Genomic DNA, 18,348 nt, shown 5'->3' on the forward strand with positions numbered 1-18,348 from the left:
ACCGTGACCCCTAAACTCCAGCACCATATCCAGACACCTCTTAAACGCCTCCAGGAATGGTGACTCACCCTAAAAGTGTTAATTTTTTTCCTAATTGTCTTATCTGAGGGCGGTGAGGCCCTGGCACGGGTTCCCCGGAGAAGCTGTGGCTGCCCCATCCCTGGCAGTGTTCCAACGCCAGGTTGGATGGGGCTCTGAGCAACCTCGTCTAGTGAAAGGTGTCCCATAGCAGGATGGTTGCCACAAGAGTATCTTTGTGGTCTGCGATTCTTTGATCATCGAAATCTCCCCTGTCTCATCCTGAGGCCATTTCCTCTTGTTCCCTCACTACCCGCTCCTTTCAGAGAGCTGCAGAGTGATGAGGTCTCCCCGCCCGAGCCTCCTTTTCTCCCGACTACAGCCCCCGCCTGCCGGGACACGTTCACGAGCCTGGCTCGGCAAGCTCCACATTTCCCACGCACGTTTCCCGGCGGGAACGCCCGAGGCGCTTCTCTCCCGCCCTTGGGCGGGCGCGGGGCCTGGCGCCCGCCGCAGCCGCGTTCGCTCCGCGCGGACTGCCCGCCCTCCGTGTCCGCCCGTGTCTGTCTGTCGGTCCCTCTGTCCGCCCCATCCGGCGCGGCCGTGACGCCGCGCGCGCCCATTGGGCGGTTCAAGAGTCGCGGGCTACTTGAACGGCGCGGGCGGCTCCAGGCGCGCCCGTCCCCGGCCCCGCCGCTCCGGCCCCGCCGTCGCCCCGCTGTCCCCTCCGCCGTGCCCCCCGCTCCTGCCGCGGCCATGCTGGCGGAGCAGGAGAACCAGGAGAACGTGCCCCCGCCGGCGGCCGGCAAAGCCGCGGCGGCGCCGCCCGCCGCCGGCACCCGCGTGGCGCTGAGGCTGCTACGGGGAGCGCAGCAGTGCGCCGGGGTCCCGCTGCAGGTGAGGGGCGAGCGGCGGCGTGCGGGGGAACGGGGAAGGGGCAGCGCCGGCTCGGCGCGGCGGGAGCTGTCAGGGCCCGGGCGCTGACTGCCGCTCTCCCCACAGGCGACGCGGGGCGGCTGCGAGAGCCATGGAGCGGCGGCGGGGCTGCAGCAGCAGCATCAACATCAGCCCTTCTCTATCCATGTGGACGAGCCCGACGGGGAGCGGGAGCCGCGGCGGCAGCGGGGCGTCCCGGCGGGGCAGAATGAGGAGACGGCGCTGGGGCTGCGTGCGGCCGTGTGTGCCCTGGGGGAGCGGCGGCCCCTTGCCCCCCTGGGCAACGCCATGGAGCTGAGCTTCGGTAGGTGACACCTCGGCCATGCTGCGCCGTGCAGGCCGCGTCCCACCTGCTCCCCGGCGAGCGCCGAGGGGCTCACCCACGGAATGATTCCCAGAGCCAGCTGCACGGCTGTGGTTTGGGACACGGGCTGGTTTGGCTCATTTGAGCCTGCCACCAGGATGCAACAGCTCTTCAATGCAGCTGAGAGTCTGTGTTCTTATGCCCTGCTATTTTAGGCCGTTTTATACTTTATAACTTGAACTATCAGTGCCTCATGAGAGAGAGGCCAGATTACAGACAAGATCAACCCATAAAGCCTCGCCCTTTGCTACCATTACAGAGTTAGAAGGGGTCTTTACCCAGCCAGATCCCAAGAAGTAAAAGATTTTTCTCCCAGGTAGTGGTGCAAGTGTTTTGAGCTCTTTCCAGTATGTGAGAAATGGGAACTGCTAGATCAATCTTGTGTAACACGTCTGAATATCTGAGGGCTGATTTTCCTGTGATCCCCTTCTGCAGGCCACAAGAAGCTCTGGCAACCCTGCCCTGTTTTAAAGCACAATCTAAGCTCACAGGATCTGCATCTGTGTAACAATGTAACACAGGGTGTGCTGAGTACTACATAATTGCAAGAGTGTTTTCCAGCTCTTTATTCTAGGCGGGAGGGAGAGAAAGGGGAAGGGGAAACTTCCCTGTTGCGCTAACATTTGACTTCTGTAGAGCCTTCTCAACTCCCAGTCCAGCTGAGTGAACCTGCACAAGGCTCCCCAGCTGTGAGGGAGTGATGTGATGGTGCCCGTTTTAACATGGCTGTTATCCTCTGCTTAGATTCTCCAAGTATTATGGATATTTCAATAACCTCAGAAACAGAAGAGAAAGCACCAAACGTTAATAATGTGCCAGACTATATCAGCGAAATCCATACGTACCTGAGGGAAATGGAGGTGAGCTGCTGTCCCTTTTCTTGTTTGTGTACAGCCCATGGGGGAAGAGTTTGGGGGGGAGAAATGTATCTGAGCACAAGTTTCCAAGACAGTGACTAAATTAGATCTTGCTAGAAAGGGAGAAATAAGAGCACGGGACTGGTTTATTGTTGTGATAAAGTTGATTGTGCCATGCACAAGCTGGAAAGCAAGATTACAGAAATAGAACTTGCTGATCCGAAACTCACCAGTGTTTACTTATGATTTGTTAAACTGTGATAAATGGAGTTTAAACAGTTGCTTCCCTACCAGCATGTGGTCCAACCTCAACTTTATCTGTCATCTAAACCCACAGGTGAAATGCAAGCCCAAAATAGGTTACATGAAGAAGCAACCTGATATCACAAATAGCATGCGGGCTATCCTTGTGGACTGGCTGGTGGAAGTTGGAGAAGAATATAAATTACAGAACGAAACCCTGCACTTAGCTGTAAATTACATTGATAGGTTTCTTTCTTCCATGTCTGTTTTGAGAGGAAAACTTCAGCTTGTGGGTACTGCAGCTATGCTGCTGGCGTCGTAAGTGAAATTGCTTCATTTCAAGTTCTACCTGCTGGTTTCATACAGATGAAAATTTTGTGGCTGTTCTGTTGCCTAGAGCAGGACTGACTCGGGAGGTCTTCACACTGGGATAAAAATCAGGAGTTATCCACCTAAAAGCTTGGCAGTTATCTTTGAGGTTTGACCCTAAAGTGAGGATCTGTTATTTCCAGCTGCAGCAGCCAGCATCTAAACAGTGTTTGAGGGAATATGCATAAGGCACGTGAAAAGCAAGTTGGACTTGCCCTAATTACTAATTTAATGGATTATTCTGGAGTTTCAGTGACTCCAAGTCCCAAATTCCTTAGTCCTAAGTTATCACGCTGTTGTAGCTCCCTAATTTCAAATCCTGCTGATTCGAGAGCTACTGAACCAATTGCAGCAAACCTGTTTGGCACTAGTGCCCAGCTCCTTCCCAAGTCAGAATTTAAATAAGCATTTCGTTAAATGTTATGGTTTTCCAGTGCTCCATTATTTACTCATAAACATTTCTCCTGGCAGAAAGTTTGAAGAGATCTACCCCCCTGAAGTAGCTGAGTTTGTCTACATCACAGATGACACCTACACCAAGAAGCAGGTCTTAAGGATGGAGCACTTAATTCTGAAGGTTTTGTCATTTGACTTGGCGGCTCCAACAATCAACCAGTTCCTCACCCAGTACTTCCTACACCAGCAGACAGATGCTAAAGTGGAGAGCCTGTCAATGGTAAGCAAGAGTTACTAGCATAGCCCATGTAATTAGAGAGGTTTTTTGCGGATATTTATTACACACACACACACACACATATATATATGCATGTATGTGCAGCATATAGACACCTTATGAATTGTGCTCCTCCAGAAGTACTGCCCCACTGCAGGAAACTAACATTCCTATTGCCACTTTCTGTTTGGGATACTCCATGCTTATCACAAGGATCACTTGGCCTGGCTCAAGCATACACCCTTACTCAAAACAAGCAGAGATTAATGAACTTTAAATTGGGGCTTGTTGCACTGCTAGATAGATGTTTCCCTCTCTCTTATCTACAGCTGCCACACCTACCCCCACACACACTTCGGCAAAAAAGGACTTTTGGTTTGGATTTCCCCTCAACTAGCAGCAAGCTCTAAATCCAGAGGCTAAAGCAGAGCACAGATAACATTTCACCTGAAGTTATAGTAAATCCTAGCTGTATGGTAGGTACCAGAGGTCCTAAACACAATTCTTTTGTCTCACTGTGCAAAGGTCAGACCTGACTACACTCTTCCCTCTAGTTCTTATATATCCCTAAATATAAAATGTGCTGGGAAAGCATGTGTTCGGGAATGCTGTTTGACAGTAGCTAGCAGGAGATGCTTAAAGAGAATGTAAGTGGAAACTAATAAAAGGTGTCCTTCCAACTCATGGCAGGATTGGAAGCTCAGGTTAGGGTTATGAAGCAACTGTTAACTTTTGGAAGCAGATGATTCCCTCTTTTGTTTCCCTTGCAGTACCTGGGAGAGCTGAGTCTAATTGATGCTGATCCTTACCTGAAATACTTGCCATCAGTTATTGCTGCTGCAGCATTTCATCTGGCAGACTACACACTCACTGGACAAACCTGGGTACGTAGCAGTCCAACGTGAGCCTCCACAGGCCTCTGTGTGTGTTCAGTCTATTTGTACACAGTTCTGAGTGCTGGGCCTGGGCTGCAAGGATTGCAGCCTCTCTGTGTTCCTAGGCTGTTAATTAGGGATTGCTCCCTGTGGCGTTTGAAAAATGGGATGAGGCGGGTAAGGTAAATATGGTTCAACAGGAAGCTAAAAACTCCACCAGTGATCAACATAAGTGAACAGTAACATGCAAATGTCCCTTTCTTTTTTCCCCCTCAGCCTGAATCCCTGTGCAAAGTAACTGGCTACACCCTTGAAGACATCAAGCCTTGCCTCATAGACCTACACAATACCTACCTCAGAGCAGCCCAGCACACACAACAGTCCATAAGGGAAAAGTACAAGAGTACCAAGTGAGTATCTGTGGAGGTGTTAAGGTCTGAGTAGCCCAAACATGTAACTGGCTGGAAGGGTGTGGGTGTGGGATGTATCTTTTGAGTCTTCAGGCAGACCCAGCTAACCAAATTCACCTCGAGTGGGATGGTGACAAGACTCCCTGGGGTTTTTGCATGGTGGTTTGTCAAGCAATACTTGGTGTTCTGTTGCTGCCTGAATCGTCACGTAGAAACTGGAGGAATTTGCTTGACATTCCTTAGTTGGTGATGTCTAATGGTCCTAAAAATCTGTGTGGGGCATGGCAGCCAACAAGCCCCAGGATGTTTCCTGCCTGGTGGGAAATCTGCTTTGCTGCAGTTATGCTGCTCTTTGTGGCAAAGAGCACTTGAGCAAGATGACATCCTGCCTCTTTTGTTCCCTCTCTAGGTACCATGGAGTATCGCTCATTGACCCACCAGACACACTAAACTTTTTGTCATAGTCAAGAGACTGATCTTTTTAAGATATGTATATTACCAGGAGATGATGTACAGTTTTAAATGTGGTTCAGGGTTCTAGATATGATCACTTAGAATACGAATACAGGCTTTGACTTCAGTTATGAAGTTTAGTTTCATGTGGTTTTAATGTAAATCTTTTGTACATGCAATCTCGTTAAGAGTTTTAGCTATGTTTTTATCAAACTGTTCTCTTCAGGCACAGAATTAACCATGACGGCCACGTGAAGTCTGAGACTGCTTATCTAATTATAGACTAAATGTTAATATTAGCAATGCATTATTATAGTAGGGCTTTTTCTCCTTCTGGATCAGAAAGGCTTGGTCACCACAGAGTATCAGTAGCATTTTTATACTGTCTAGTTTAAACTGAGACTTAGCATAGATCCAAAACGTGCCTTAATGGCTACAAAACTGGAAGAAACTGGCCACGAGGAGAACTCCTTGCTGGAACAGACTCATGAGGCTCTTTAGGACGTGCCCCAGTTGCTGCATAATGTAGTGCCAGATCTTCATCAGGGGAAAGACTGAATGCTCTGCTGGAGGGGTCTGCACAGTTAAAACCCCTGCACCAGTTCATAGCTCGTGCTTCCGCTACGCAGAAAATGGTCTTGCTGTCAGTGTTTTCTTGTCCAAGTGTAAAACTGGTACTAATCTAAACTCATGGACTTCCCATTAATGTGTTGGCTGTCCTAAAATTTCAATGATGCCGACTGAGAAAATTAACCCTCAGCCTGCTTCCCTTGTACCTCTGTAGGGGTGGTGGAGGAATTAAACTGCAGTGGGTGAACTGCTGTCCTGTGCCCTCAAGGGCAGGGAATGTCTTCTGGCGTGGACGGGCTGCTTGCAGCACAGCATGAATTCTGACACCCCTCACACTTGGGAGGAGCTCCTCTGTGGCACACAGCAAAAATGTGCCATGTTTCTCCTTAGTTCTGGAACTGTTACATGAGCAAACTGGCATTCAATCAGCATTAAATCAAATGCATGTTTACCTTCAGCCTGTGTAAATGGAGTGGTGCTGCCCTGCACCCGCTGTTGTTTGCATGTAAAGCAGCGAGTGCATGGAAGTGGGCTGAATTGAGCCATTTCCAGGTTGGCTAATAAACAGTTTTTTGCATCTGATGTTAGTAGTCTTGCCAATAGCTTAAAATCACTGAGGGGTAGAGTACTGCCATCTTAAACAGGCATTCATTCCTGAAGTGTTTTGGCAACGGCTGCCCTGTGAAATCTGTGCCTCTTTGACTTGAAGCTGAGTCAGCACTGTCTCTCTGGGCACCCAGCAGTATAAACTCCTCCTCACAGATGTCCAACAGCTGTTAGGCCGTGGGCTATTTGAAATAATTTTTTTAAATTCGTCATCTCTCTGTCAGGTTGAGCAGCAGGTGTTAATGGGAAAGAGCTCTATCTCACCTCAACAACTACAAATTTACTGCTCTGCCCCTACCCTTGTGCTCCTGCCAGAGCCTTCCCTGAACCACCCAATAACAAAACCAATGGAGTCGAGTGGCGGTCAAAATTTTGGTTGAAATATGCAGCAGGAGTAGCCTTTTTGGCCAATCTGAGCTTCTTAGGATGCACTTGGACCTTTATGCATATTCTAATGGTTAATGAAGAGCCACATTTCATTGGCCAACAGCTTTTGTTTAGATGCATTTCAGTGGGCTGCTACTGCAATGCTGAGACAGACTGGGGACAGTCTGTGCAGCGTATCATGTCTGGTGCTTGGGGTTGGAAACACTTTAACCTTGCAGGAGAGAGTTTATATACGGAGGAATGTGTTTTTCACTGTTTGTGACCTTGGAAGGGTAACTGGCAATGCAGACTGGCAGCAATTACTTGAAGATAACCAGCCACAGTGCTCTTCCTGGGAAACTGAGTTCTGCCTTCCCCTGCCTTTCTGTGGTGTATTCCAAGACCTCTGAGAAATATGAACATTGGGGGGATAATTTAAAGGAAGCTTATGAATTACTTTCTCCAGAAAAAGAGCAAGTAGCAGTACTTAGGTGAAAAGACTTCAGTGGGTTTTTGTATTAATTTAGTGCTTTATCCAAGAGCTGTGCTCGAGTTTCAATTGAACTTGTTCCCTTACTGTTCCCATAGCACAGAGAAAAATTCTTTCAAGCTCCCTGAGCTTTATCTTCACCATTATCAACAAGTCTTCCTCTGCAGCCTAACAAAAAATCCCCAGTCAAGGGCTGGTATCTCTGCCCAGCATGACAATGTTCCTCCTTCCGCAGGACAGCTCTTGCTTCTGCTATTAAGTGCTATCTTTTTCCACCGTCTCATTTTCTGAAGTTAATATGGGACAATTCCAGCTTTTGCTTCTAAGTTTTGAACAAAATATCCCAGGTTGTACTGTACTACTGTTAAGCCTATCCAGGTTAACTTCTAACCCTTTCCAACTAAAGGCTCTAAGAAATATAGGGATGTTATGTGTGAAGAAGAGAGAAAATGGCAGTGCAAAAAGAACTGTTCTTTTTTCTGAAGAAGTTTACAGTCTTGTGGTACTACAGAACTAAGGAGGAAATGCATCTTCGCCCATTTTTGTACTCAGGACAGTGACTTTGGGTTGGAAGAAGTGACACTGCACCAGTTTAGCTCCTGGAGAAAAGAGGTTTTGTGTGCTGGTCCCTTCCTGAAAGAGCACAACTTGATTCAAGGTTTGCCTGGCTGGGAGCAATTTTATATATATATACATATACATTAAGTTCTTAACCTGATTTGGGGACAGTAAAATCTGCAACAGTAACTTCTCTCCTGTTCACAGCTCATGTAACACTGAGGTCACCTGTAAAATAGCCCTGCTTCACTCTGTAAATATGTGTGTGTTTCCAGTGTCACTTGTTTGCAAACAAAGTGCCCAGATCAGGTATTTAACAATCTTCCTTGTCTCTTTGTTTGGCCTGATCCTAAATTCAGAGCGTAACTCTTCGCCTATAGTTCAAGAAGCATTCCTGTCTGTTGCATGTAATATTTAATTAAACTTTTTAAGAAACACCACTGCTGAAGTTCTGTGCTCATTTGTTAAATCCACGCATTCCTGGTGATTTTCATACAAAGTGGTTTGAGTACAAGGTAAGGTGTGGAGTAACAGGGGCAAGAAGATTTTAATCATAGCACATAGATTTTCCCCTGTGAAGAAAGCTAAGCTAGGTGAGTTTTTGCTGGATGCCAAACATAGGATTTCAGTTACAGGCATCATTTTTTAATTTAAATCTGTGTACAATCATTTTAACGTATATGTAAAAGCAGGACCAGATATTATAAGTTCAGTAATAATACACCAAAATCCATATTATACAGCATTCCTGCAGCAGGGATGATGGCTTTAACGAGAAGTTCTCTTCTTTCTTCTCCTTTTGTTAAATGCTTTCTTACTTGGATTTTCTTGTTTGGAGCTGGTCTGTGTTCTGTCAGCAAACAACAGTTGTATCAGAAACATACTGAACAGTTTTTCAAAATAACACAGGCTGATCATCCATAACCTGGCAACTACACACCATGCCTGGGGCCAAGGTATAATCTTTTGAAAGTGCACTAATGAGGGTTTGCATGGACACAGCAGCATATCTCACTTCTTGGAGGTAAAACTCAACATCAGCTCTAGTGCAGCACATAAAATCTCTGCAGCACCTCTAAGGAGCCACTGACTGATATCCACTTTTATGCTCCCACTCCCTCTGGAAGGACTAAAATGAGTCAAATAGCCAGAACCATCTCAGACAGCTGCAGGCCAGCCATACTCTGGCCTCCCAGGCCAGAAGGCCAGAGATTTAGCCTAGATTTAAACTTCCTTGCTCTCAGCTGTATCTGTATTCCCTTTGATCAACTGAAACTCATCCTGTCCTTCCTGGAGATACTTCTTACAAGCTCCTTTCCCCTCCTAATTCCAGTTACTGGTCACCTTGTTTTCCTTAGTAGTTCCTGTGGTTCCAGAATGACAACTTCTTCCTCCTCACTGTCAGACAGTACAATGGGTTCACCTAAAAAACACACAAACCCCACCAACCCCAAACCACTGATCAGTTTTGTACAAATAATGCCTGTAAGTAATAACCACAGCATTTTTAAAGAACATTCAGAGGGGCTACTGATTCATTTGGAACCCTCCCGATACTGCAGAAATCAAGTTTTGAAAAGAACTGACCAGGTCAAGTGGAATTAGCAGATGTGTAAAGTGGCTACAATGGTTCTTTCTTCCTAAGGACCTTTCACATTTTAATTCTGAACTGTTGATAAAGTGATAATAAGATCTGATATTAAGAAAAACAAATACTTACCAGTTCTAGTTTCCCTCAGTGTACTTGTATCCTCAGTTTCCACTTTCTCACATTCAAAAGCAGCTGCCTCACTTTCACCTTCCTCTTCCGCTGCTTCTTCCTTCTCAGATTCTTCAAGGTCTCCCCAGGAGCTCTCTATTCCTTCCCCAATTTGGGCTGTCCCAGGAGTGTGCAATACTGGAGTGGCACAACTGCAGGAGTTAAGAAAAACCTCGGTGTTTGCTGGTAAAATTCCTTGTATTCTGAAAGCAAATCAGGTGGTTTATAAGCTGGAGAAAAGAGCCCTGCAGGGGAGATCAGAGTGCCACTTCTCTAGTCACTCTAATAATCACAGTTCTGACCTCAGTTTTGCATTTCAGGCAAGGAATTAAAAGCAGACTGAACCAAAAACAGGATTATGATGTTTCCTTTCAAAGTTATGTGGCTACCTGAGCTATGAGGCACCTTAGATGTAAGTTTAGCCTGGTTTTCCCCTGAGTAATACCCTGGAAAAGATACACTTCTGAAGGAGGGTCAGCTTTAGCAATGATTTCTCCAGCCTGTTCTTCCACGTTGTTGGTGTCCACAGCAGCACTCTCCATTTTGAAGGCAGTGATCCTTTGGTTGGGGATGGATTCAGCGAAGCCGAACTTCCTGCCTTCTTTCCTGGTCATTCAGGGACAGACGTCATTTCAGGACAACCCAAAAACTGTTTCTCTCTTCAAGTTCAAACATACAAATGCTTGCTATTTAAAACAGCTAAAACCACAAGCTGACATTAGTTTTCACTACATTTCTTAAAATCCCCCATTTCTGTCCCTTCCTATAACACTCACCTGGCTTTTTGGTCATTTTCCAAGGCTTTCTGAATCAGTTCTGTTATTTCTGCGACCTTAACAGCTGTTATTTTACTGCATCTCAGAATCTGTTTGTTACACACACAAAAAAACAGCTTACAACCAGGAAAGTAAGATGTATTTAACTGAAACTGCAGAGCATCGTAAGGATCACAAACATTTACATCACAGGAATTACAAACACTTAAAATAGGGCACCTTAGAATGAGGGATTGGATTCACTGGGACTTACGCAAAAACTTAACAGCCTCCAGAGTGCAACTGGAAATAATTTGCAGGCTTTTTCAGCCAAATCACAGGGAAAATAAAAAGATGCATCTCTGACCAAAAACTATGCTTTTCCTACATCCCCTCTGCAGCATGGTACACCAGTACTATGCTCTTCCACTAAGATAAAAAAGACGTAATCTTTTCCAATAAAATCAGAGAGGCAATTGATTTCTCAGCTTACAAATGTCATGGATATTTCCACATCAAGACTGCAGCACAGGAACCAGTTTATATACACCACAGAAAGACTGGTCAAGGCAAAGGTTTACCTGATCCTGCAGCAGCATGACCACTCCACTGGACTGGATGGTGCAAATTTCATGGTGTTTGTTCATGGCAATTACGAGGAGCCCATCCATCACCCGCTCCTCACGTTCAGTTGGATCCACCAATAAATAGGTCCTAGAATCAAAGTTAGAAATATGAGGCAACAGTAGAAATTCAAGGCATCTTACTGCCCTTAAACACAATTAAACAAAGCAGTTGGTTTGGATATTCACAACTATGGGTACGTAAGATTTATACCCGTTATATGGGTACACAAGATGTCAAAATCTTACCCTTGATGGAAGAAGGCAAAACTGACACAAATGGGCATGTGGTGGATACTCAAGGGGACAGGATCACGCTCCTCAGGAGTGTACTTTGAAAGGAATAAGGCCCAGAACACAGTCACTTATGAAACTGTTTGATTTTAAAATTACAAAGATATTGAAAGAAATTAAAAAAACAAAACAAACACAACTTACCACAGTTACTTCCTCTCCTTGCACAGACACATCTGGCCTGCGAAAATGACACAGAGCTACAATCCCTGCTATGCTGGCAGCATCAGTGATGTTGCCGTCGTGGTTTAACAGGTGCATGTCCAGCCGAATTTGCCAAACCTGAGAAAAATACAAAAAATAAAAAACTGTTTGATTCTACAGAAGTTAGGGTTGTTTGTTTTTTTTTTTCAAAACTAGGTCATGTTTTTGAACCAGAAAAAGCACCAGTATATATGCCTTAGGTCTTTGATTAAGAAGATGAGAGATCCTGGTATATTTCAAGATACCCACTGTGCCAGATTTAATTATGACAAAACATGTAGCACTTCAGCACAGTTTAAACATCATTTTGCAGGATCCCAGCTACTTCAGAAAGCCTATGGAGACATGCAAGTTAAAAACACCTCTCAAATCAGATAGGTGGATCTTTACATCAACCTAAAAATTAGTACTTCTACTATCCAACACAAGACAGAGACCAACTTAAAACTGGACTACACGTACCTTTTAGTTTAAACCCACCAGAAATTAAGAAGTATTCCTACCTTTTCACCGGCAACAACGCAGAGAGATTCGGTGTCAATGCATTTGGAATCTCTGAAGCATCGCTCCAGTAGTCTGTTCAGTGAAACCAGTAACTCCGACTGTCTGTTGGAACAAAATTAACCCAAACTTAATATGATTACAGTGGTTTCTATGCCATCCTTGTTTAGTTCTTTTAAGACTTTCATTACCTGCCAGGCTCCAGCCCAGGTGCAGCCATGGGTGAGAGCTCCAGGTTAAAGAAGAGAACACCTTCCGTGGGCCGACTGGGCTTCGGGGGAACGAGCTCACACGAGACCTGTGCAAGAACCCTGCCAAGGCAAACAAAGCACCACGTCACAGAACGTGCCAGGGAAAATCTAGAAACAAAACACACACTGGGGAAAACAGCATGTGGTTAGGGTTTCAGTTTGTAATTCTCACTCCTGACAGCTTGTTGTTTCAATGCCTGTCCTACATTTTCAAACTTTGCTCAACAACCGAAAGAACCAAATGTAGGAACTAGAACATAATCCTTTCGAGCCTAAAAAAATGACTCGAACACATGAGAAACTGTAATGAAATATTTATGTAAGTGAATATATTTCATTTTTATACAAGCAAAGAAAAAGGGTCTTCTGGTTTGGGGAAGAATGCAAAATGCGAGATCAGTGAACAACGGGATGAAAACTTGGGAACAATTTTGCACTTTATAAATTATTTGTAACTACAGTCATCACGGAAACCCCATCCCTTCCCCGCTACCTTCCTTTCCATCTTCTCCTCTTTCCTCCTACCCTTTAAAATACTACGATTTTAAGGCTTGAAAGGTTAAAACCTGTTTACAGAGATCTCTGCGGGCTTGGGAACCTCAGGCTCTATTTGACCCGGGGCCGAGGCCCCGCGCCCACCTGGTCCTGCCCAACTCCACGATGCAGCAGCCGCGGTCGGCGCCGAAGGAGACGCGGATGTTCCGGTAGTCGTAGCATTGCCGCCCGTCCAGGCGCTGCGGGAATACGCGGACACACACACGTGGAGAGGGTTAGTGCGCCATGCCCGGCATGCGATGGCACCGCGGGGGCGGGGCGGGTCCCGGGAACAGCCGCGCTGGCCGAGCGGCGGGGAAGGGGATGGGAAAAAGGATGGGGAAAGGGGCAGGGAGGGGGATGCTGGCGCGGCACCTTTTTCTCCTGGATGGCGCGCAGAAGGAAGCGCCGCTCGCAGTTGGAGAGCGGCGTCGCCTTCATGACCGCGCCGTGAGGGGACGGCACGCGCGGATGACGGCGGGGGGGAGGAGCGGGAGCGTGCGCGTCATCACCGCGCGCCGCGCGTGGCCAGCCCGCCCGCCCCGCCCTCCCGCCCCCGGGCGCGTCCCCTGAGGGGGAGCGCGGCCCCGGCGCCCAAAGGCGCTGTGTTCGGAAACCCTGCTGTCCTGCTACCCGAGCTAAACCTGCGCCGACTCGGCTTCATGCTGTTTCCTCCAGCCCTGTCCCTGGCCACCGGAGTGCAGAGATCGGCACCCGCCCCTCCTCTCCCCCCTCCCGAGGATGCTGAGGTCTCCCCTCAGTCTCCTCCTGCTGGACAGACCGAGTGCCCTCAGCCGCCCCTCACCCAGCTTCCCCTCCAGACCCTTCAGCATCTTCTCCGACTTAAATGTCTTCAAACTTCTCCAGCTTAATGTCTTTATCATGTTGTGGTGCCCAAAACTGCGCACGGCACCCGAGGAGAAGCCGCAGCAGAGCAGGCCAACCATGAGGTGGCACATACGGCACAGAGGCAGCGTGAGCTGATGCCGGAGTGCCGGTCGTCGGGAAAGCCATCTGGAATTTAAAAAAAAGAACAAAACAAAACAAAACAAACCCACAACACCACAAACCAAAGAAAACCACAAAACATGCATGCCAGACGTTTTGAGCGGTTAACACTATTGTGGTGCCCAGCCCTCAAGGTACGGATGCCCTGCAGCCCTCGGGAAACAGCCCGGCCGGTATGAGGAACACGGCGGTCAGTGCTGCATGTAAAAAATGCAGCCAAGACATCCAGTCTGCCTGAAGAGCACACCTCCCCGTAAATAAAAAGGTCTTTTTCAAGTGGCTTTTATGCTTAGTTTGAGCTGAAACAAGAAAATCGATTCTCTTCCCACCAACATTAAACCCTCAGACACTGGCATTTTCCACACAAAAATGTTTAAGTAGCTCAGTTACGCCTTGTTAACACACTACCATTCTAGTACAAACTAAAATGTAAGCCGTGTTTCTGAATCTCACAAGTTTGTGCTGGTGAGGACAACTGCTGCCTGATTATCTCATGCTGGTTCTATATTTTCAGTTTGGGATAAATTAATGTCGTCACAAATATTGTAAGACAATACTGATGAGATTATAGAAGGGTACTCCTTCTCCAAGGATGAAAATAAGCAAATAGCCCTTAGAGTCCTACTGGCAATCTTTACGTGGAAATTCTGTCTGATTTTACTTTTTTGTTGTGTGAATTTGGTGACAATATTCATTAGTGAAGGTTTGGGGTTAAATTCTCTAACTGTACAGTTTACTAACAGCAAATTTGGAAGGGTTTTTATTGTTTGTGGGAGTTGTCCAAACTCTGTTACTCTTCATCATTTACAAAAAAAAGTTAATTCCGGCATATGTTGTGATTTCTGCTCGGGATGGAGTGGGAAAAATTCTTGTTCCTGCTCTCTCAGTGAACTGTTAGGTGCCTCGATCCATCAGGCTGGTGGCAAAGCACCCTCTTCAAAACAGAGAAGGTAGTGGTGATGGTGAACTTCAGGGGGAACTGGATTTAATTCTAGGGGAAATAAGTCATGTGCTGGGGCTAGAAATCAGCCATGCCCCCTTTGATCCATGCCATCTTCTTCACACAAAGGCTACTTTGCAGCTTTTGTGCTTGCACACGTGCTAGGAAGGGTAAAGAATTTCACGGACAATTAAGGAGACATAAAACCACAGCATTGGAAATCTGTAGAAGGAGGGTACATAGAAAATAAGGTCAGTAATAATGGTTAATGAAATTGAAGCTGAGTAATTTCTGTGTTTCTGAGCAGTGAAGGACAGGGTTACAATGGTAACGAAATGGTGGAAATACTCTGGGTGTTCAGAAGGAGTGAGTGTCGCACCCTGCAAAGTGAATAAATGAGCAGGAATTTTTAGAAAAGCAGGAATTCTTAGAAAGAAGATCCTGATGATCTGCTGTGTCCATATGGAAGGTTACTTCATTTGAGCTGAATGCTCTGTGGGCTGAAATGCTTGAATTGGATTGTCTTACTGAACCCAGCCTGGAGGGAAAACCACATTTGAGGACTGGAGAAGAAAACCAAACTGCATCAGAATCTCAGCATCCTGACAGCAAGCTGCCAGCAATTTTTATGGCCTAATCAAAATAAATAAGAAATTGACCTTCTCTTTCCATGGCAGCCTTAACTGCAATGTGCCTTTGCTGCTTGGCTGCAAGTCCTGCTCGTTTACACGTCCATGCACGACATAATGCATGCATTATTCCAGCTGATAAGTGTATTTGGGAAGAAAGGCTCTGCCTAGATGTAATAATGTCATTCATAATTTGTTTTTCTGATGAAGAGTTCCACCGGGGGGGGGGGGGGCAGGGGGGGAGGATGGGTAATCCTCGCAAGTGGTGCTGCTGGCAGAAGGGAGGCATGAACAGTACCTCCTGCTGAGATGGGGAGCAGGATATTCTGGCCAGGATCCAGGGAAGCACTCAAAAAAGCTCTTTATCTGAAGCACAGATAAGCACCTTTGTCCCTTAGGTATTAGAAGGAATGTGTCACAACTTCCAAGGCTAACACTGAGGAAAGAAGTTGCCTGGTATATATGCTCAAATAATTTTGTTTTTTTTTTTTTAAAAAAAAGGACCCAGAACTTAGTACTTCCAGGAAATCATCCAAACACCAGCTTAAGGCAAGTTGGTAACAACATCTTCATCTACTTCCTGGATGCTTGCTTGATCATCTTCCAAAGGCTAGATTTCAGAGTAAACACCAAAATGTTCTTGCTCTTTCCACCTGTACTTAGCCTTCACATCATCTCTTGGGGTTTTCTGCTCTCATGGAAGAAGTTTTTTGCTCCAAAGGGTCCTGCCAGAAATTCTGATCCTGTAGACAGTTGAACATTGAACACTTCCCAGCTCTCAGCAATCCCTTTGGGAAAGTGGGAAGTGTTTCCAAGGCTGGATGCGAGGCAAGCAACAAAGTCAGAGGAAAAGAAGTTACATCCCTGCTTTTTTTCGCCACACCCTGCAATTTCCCTATCTCCAGGCAAACTGTTTCCATGATTTCTATGGATTCAAGTGAAACCAGTTGCTGAGTTAAGTGTCATGCTAAGCCAGAATCGTTACAGGTCGAGTTGAAGGCTTTGAACATACAAAGCCAATGTCTGAGTTCAGATTTTAGCGGGGTTTAAGATTTTCAAACCTTTTAGAAGCATCTTCAAATTCATTTAAGAAGCAACAAACGTCCATGTTAAAGTAGAAATCGTAATTTCGTTTCATGGGCAATAGGCAAAAAATAACCAAAATTGTTGCCAGAAAGAAAGCACTTTCTGATATTCTAATCTTAAATATTACTTGACAGATAGGTTAAATTCTGACTTGATGCAAGAACTCAGGAGTGTGAAAATGAAGTGAATATCTATTTGGAAGCTGGGTTTTTTTCCTATTGGAAAATTTCTATTTGTCAGAAAATTTTTGATGGTACCACATATTGATAGTCCTACAATACAGAGGAAATCCAGAGTACTGACAAGTTTATGAGTCACATCTGATCCCTAAGAGATGACAGCACATTTAATAAAATTGGCGGATAATCAGATAATCTAGTTAAACCATTAAATCAAAGTGGTTTTTTCTCCAATTATTTCTGCTGCTTATTCAGCTTCCAAGTATCTGTTGCAGACCAGAAATTAATCTTGACTGCCTTGAAATGCTGGAAGTCATAACCTTTCTCAGCCAAGTATTTTTGTTGTTCTGCATGGACAACCTTTCTTAAAATCTTGATACTAAAATGCTCCTTTTAATGTAGGGGATGCATCTTTTTGTTGATTCAGCTGATTTTAAATGAAATTTCACTTTTGCAGTTGTATCTTAGAATGCAAGTGTTGTTAAAAGATGGAAGTGTGGTTGAGAAGTGCCTCCTGTTGTGTAGAACAGCCACTCACCAGTGTCTCATTGCACAAGAGCAGACTGTCTCACATTTCTGTGTACCACGTGTAAGGTGTAAGTGTCAATCTCTCCATATTTCCCAAAGATCCCAATCCTTCATCCCCTGCCAAGAAATGCTTACAACAAACTGTTGAGAGTAGTTTAATTCCTCATAGAAACACAAGCATAAAATGGGGAAGTGCCAATTATTGTGTCAGGGACCACAGGGCCAGGATGAGCACCGGAGAATGATGGATGCTGGCCTTGCCTTTTTCCAGCAGGTAATGTTTTCTACAGTATGGATGAAGTTGCCCTAATGATGTTTCAAGAAAAGGTAAATTTATCATTTTCCCAAATTGCCCCAAATTGTTTTATTGAGCTTTATTGTGAAATATTATTCAGAGGTCCAACAAGGATAGAAGATTTGGTGTAAAATCATAACTCAATACATATTTGTCTCCTTAGCTCAGACTTGGGGTAATGCTGTACTTATGTTAAGAATTCGGGAGGCTTGATGAAGTAGAATTTATGAGCGTTTTTTTACTATATGTTTTTTCAGACAACACTACACTTTCTCTGACCCTCACAAAATTTGCAGTATACACAGCCATGCTAATGTTCCCTCTGCAAAACTTCACTTCCCTGGCTTATACATCCATGGAAGCTTTGGGAATGTGACTTGAGTCAAGACAAATCATGCAGGCAAGTGGTGTCATGAAAAGCAGAACTCATGGTGGCTCCATGATAATTGTATCGTTCACCAAAATCCGAGTCGAGCAGCCAAAACTCAGAATAACTTTCCAATTGCCACGGCAATACGTGATGAGTGTTTGTGCTTCGGGCCAAGGGAAGGGTTCTCGAATGTCTCCAAGGAGAAAGACATTTTCTGGTACCGCTGGAGTTCGGAGCTGTTTGGCCTGTGTGGGGTACGGTGCCGCGGGCCGGGGAGGCAGGGAGGATGGGTGCACATGCGGGCATTCCAGTCTGGATGGGTGAGCCACGCCAGGAGCTTCTCCTGCCGATAACAAGTGATCCCGGAGCGTCCTTTCTGTGACAGAGGAGCAGGTACAACCCGCGCCAGCTCGGAGCACCGGCGCGGTGCAGCCCCGGTGCCCCACGCACCCACCGCCCCTGCCCCGGTGCCCGACTGCCGCCGGGCTGCCCCGGCGGGAGGTGTCGCAGAGGCGGGGGGTGAAGGCAGGACGGGCTCCGCGGCCCCTCCGCCCGGTGCTCCTCTCCTGCCGCAGGGGAGGAGGCTCGGCCGGCACCGGCTTCG

The 18,348-nt window shown here is 46.2% G+C and overlaps 2 protein-coding genes across 2 annotated transcripts; one reads left to right on the forward strand and one right to left on the reverse strand.

The window, feature by feature from the left end:
- Positions 1 to 707: 707 nt before the first annotated feature.
- On the forward strand, positions 708 to 8,228 carry CCNA2 (cyclin A2). The gene is made up of 8 exons (XM_066186708.1): positions 708 to 915; positions 1,021 to 1,258; positions 2,063 to 2,178; positions 2,513 to 2,736; positions 3,259 to 3,463; positions 4,231 to 4,344; positions 4,612 to 4,745; positions 5,155 to 8,228. Exons 1-8 carry the CDS (start codon positions 775 to 777, stop codon positions 5,207 to 5,209), a joined length of 1,227 nt encoding a protein of 408 aa, XP_066042805.1. The 5' UTR covers positions 708 to 774; the 3' UTR covers positions 5,210 to 8,228.
- Positions 8,220 to 13,189, reverse strand: EXOSC9 (exosome component 9). The gene is made up of 12 exons (XM_066186709.1): positions 13,085 to 13,189; positions 12,815 to 12,909; positions 12,116 to 12,235; positions 11,927 to 12,029; positions 11,364 to 11,501; positions 11,175 to 11,257; positions 10,884 to 11,016; positions 10,324 to 10,412; positions 10,007 to 10,153; positions 9,509 to 9,699; positions 9,133 to 9,211; positions 8,220 to 8,638 (listed from the first exon to the last, which is right to left on the reverse strand). Exons 1-12 carry the CDS (start codon positions 13,148 to 13,150, stop codon positions 8,557 to 8,559), a joined length of 1,326 nt encoding a protein of 441 aa, XP_066042806.1. The 5' UTR covers positions 13,151 to 13,189; the 3' UTR covers positions 8,220 to 8,556.
- Between the last annotated feature and the right edge of the window lie 5,159 nt (positions 13,190 to 18,348).

This window comes from Chamaea fasciata, unplaced genomic scaffold (genome assembly GCF_029207755.1).
Source record: "Chamaea fasciata isolate MVZ Bird 193981 ecotype frontalis unplaced genomic scaffold, bChaFas1.0.hap1 SCAF_6, whole genome shotgun sequence".
Classification (NCBI taxonomy): domain Eukaryota; kingdom Metazoa; phylum Chordata; class Aves; order Passeriformes; family Sylviidae; genus Chamaea; species Chamaea fasciata.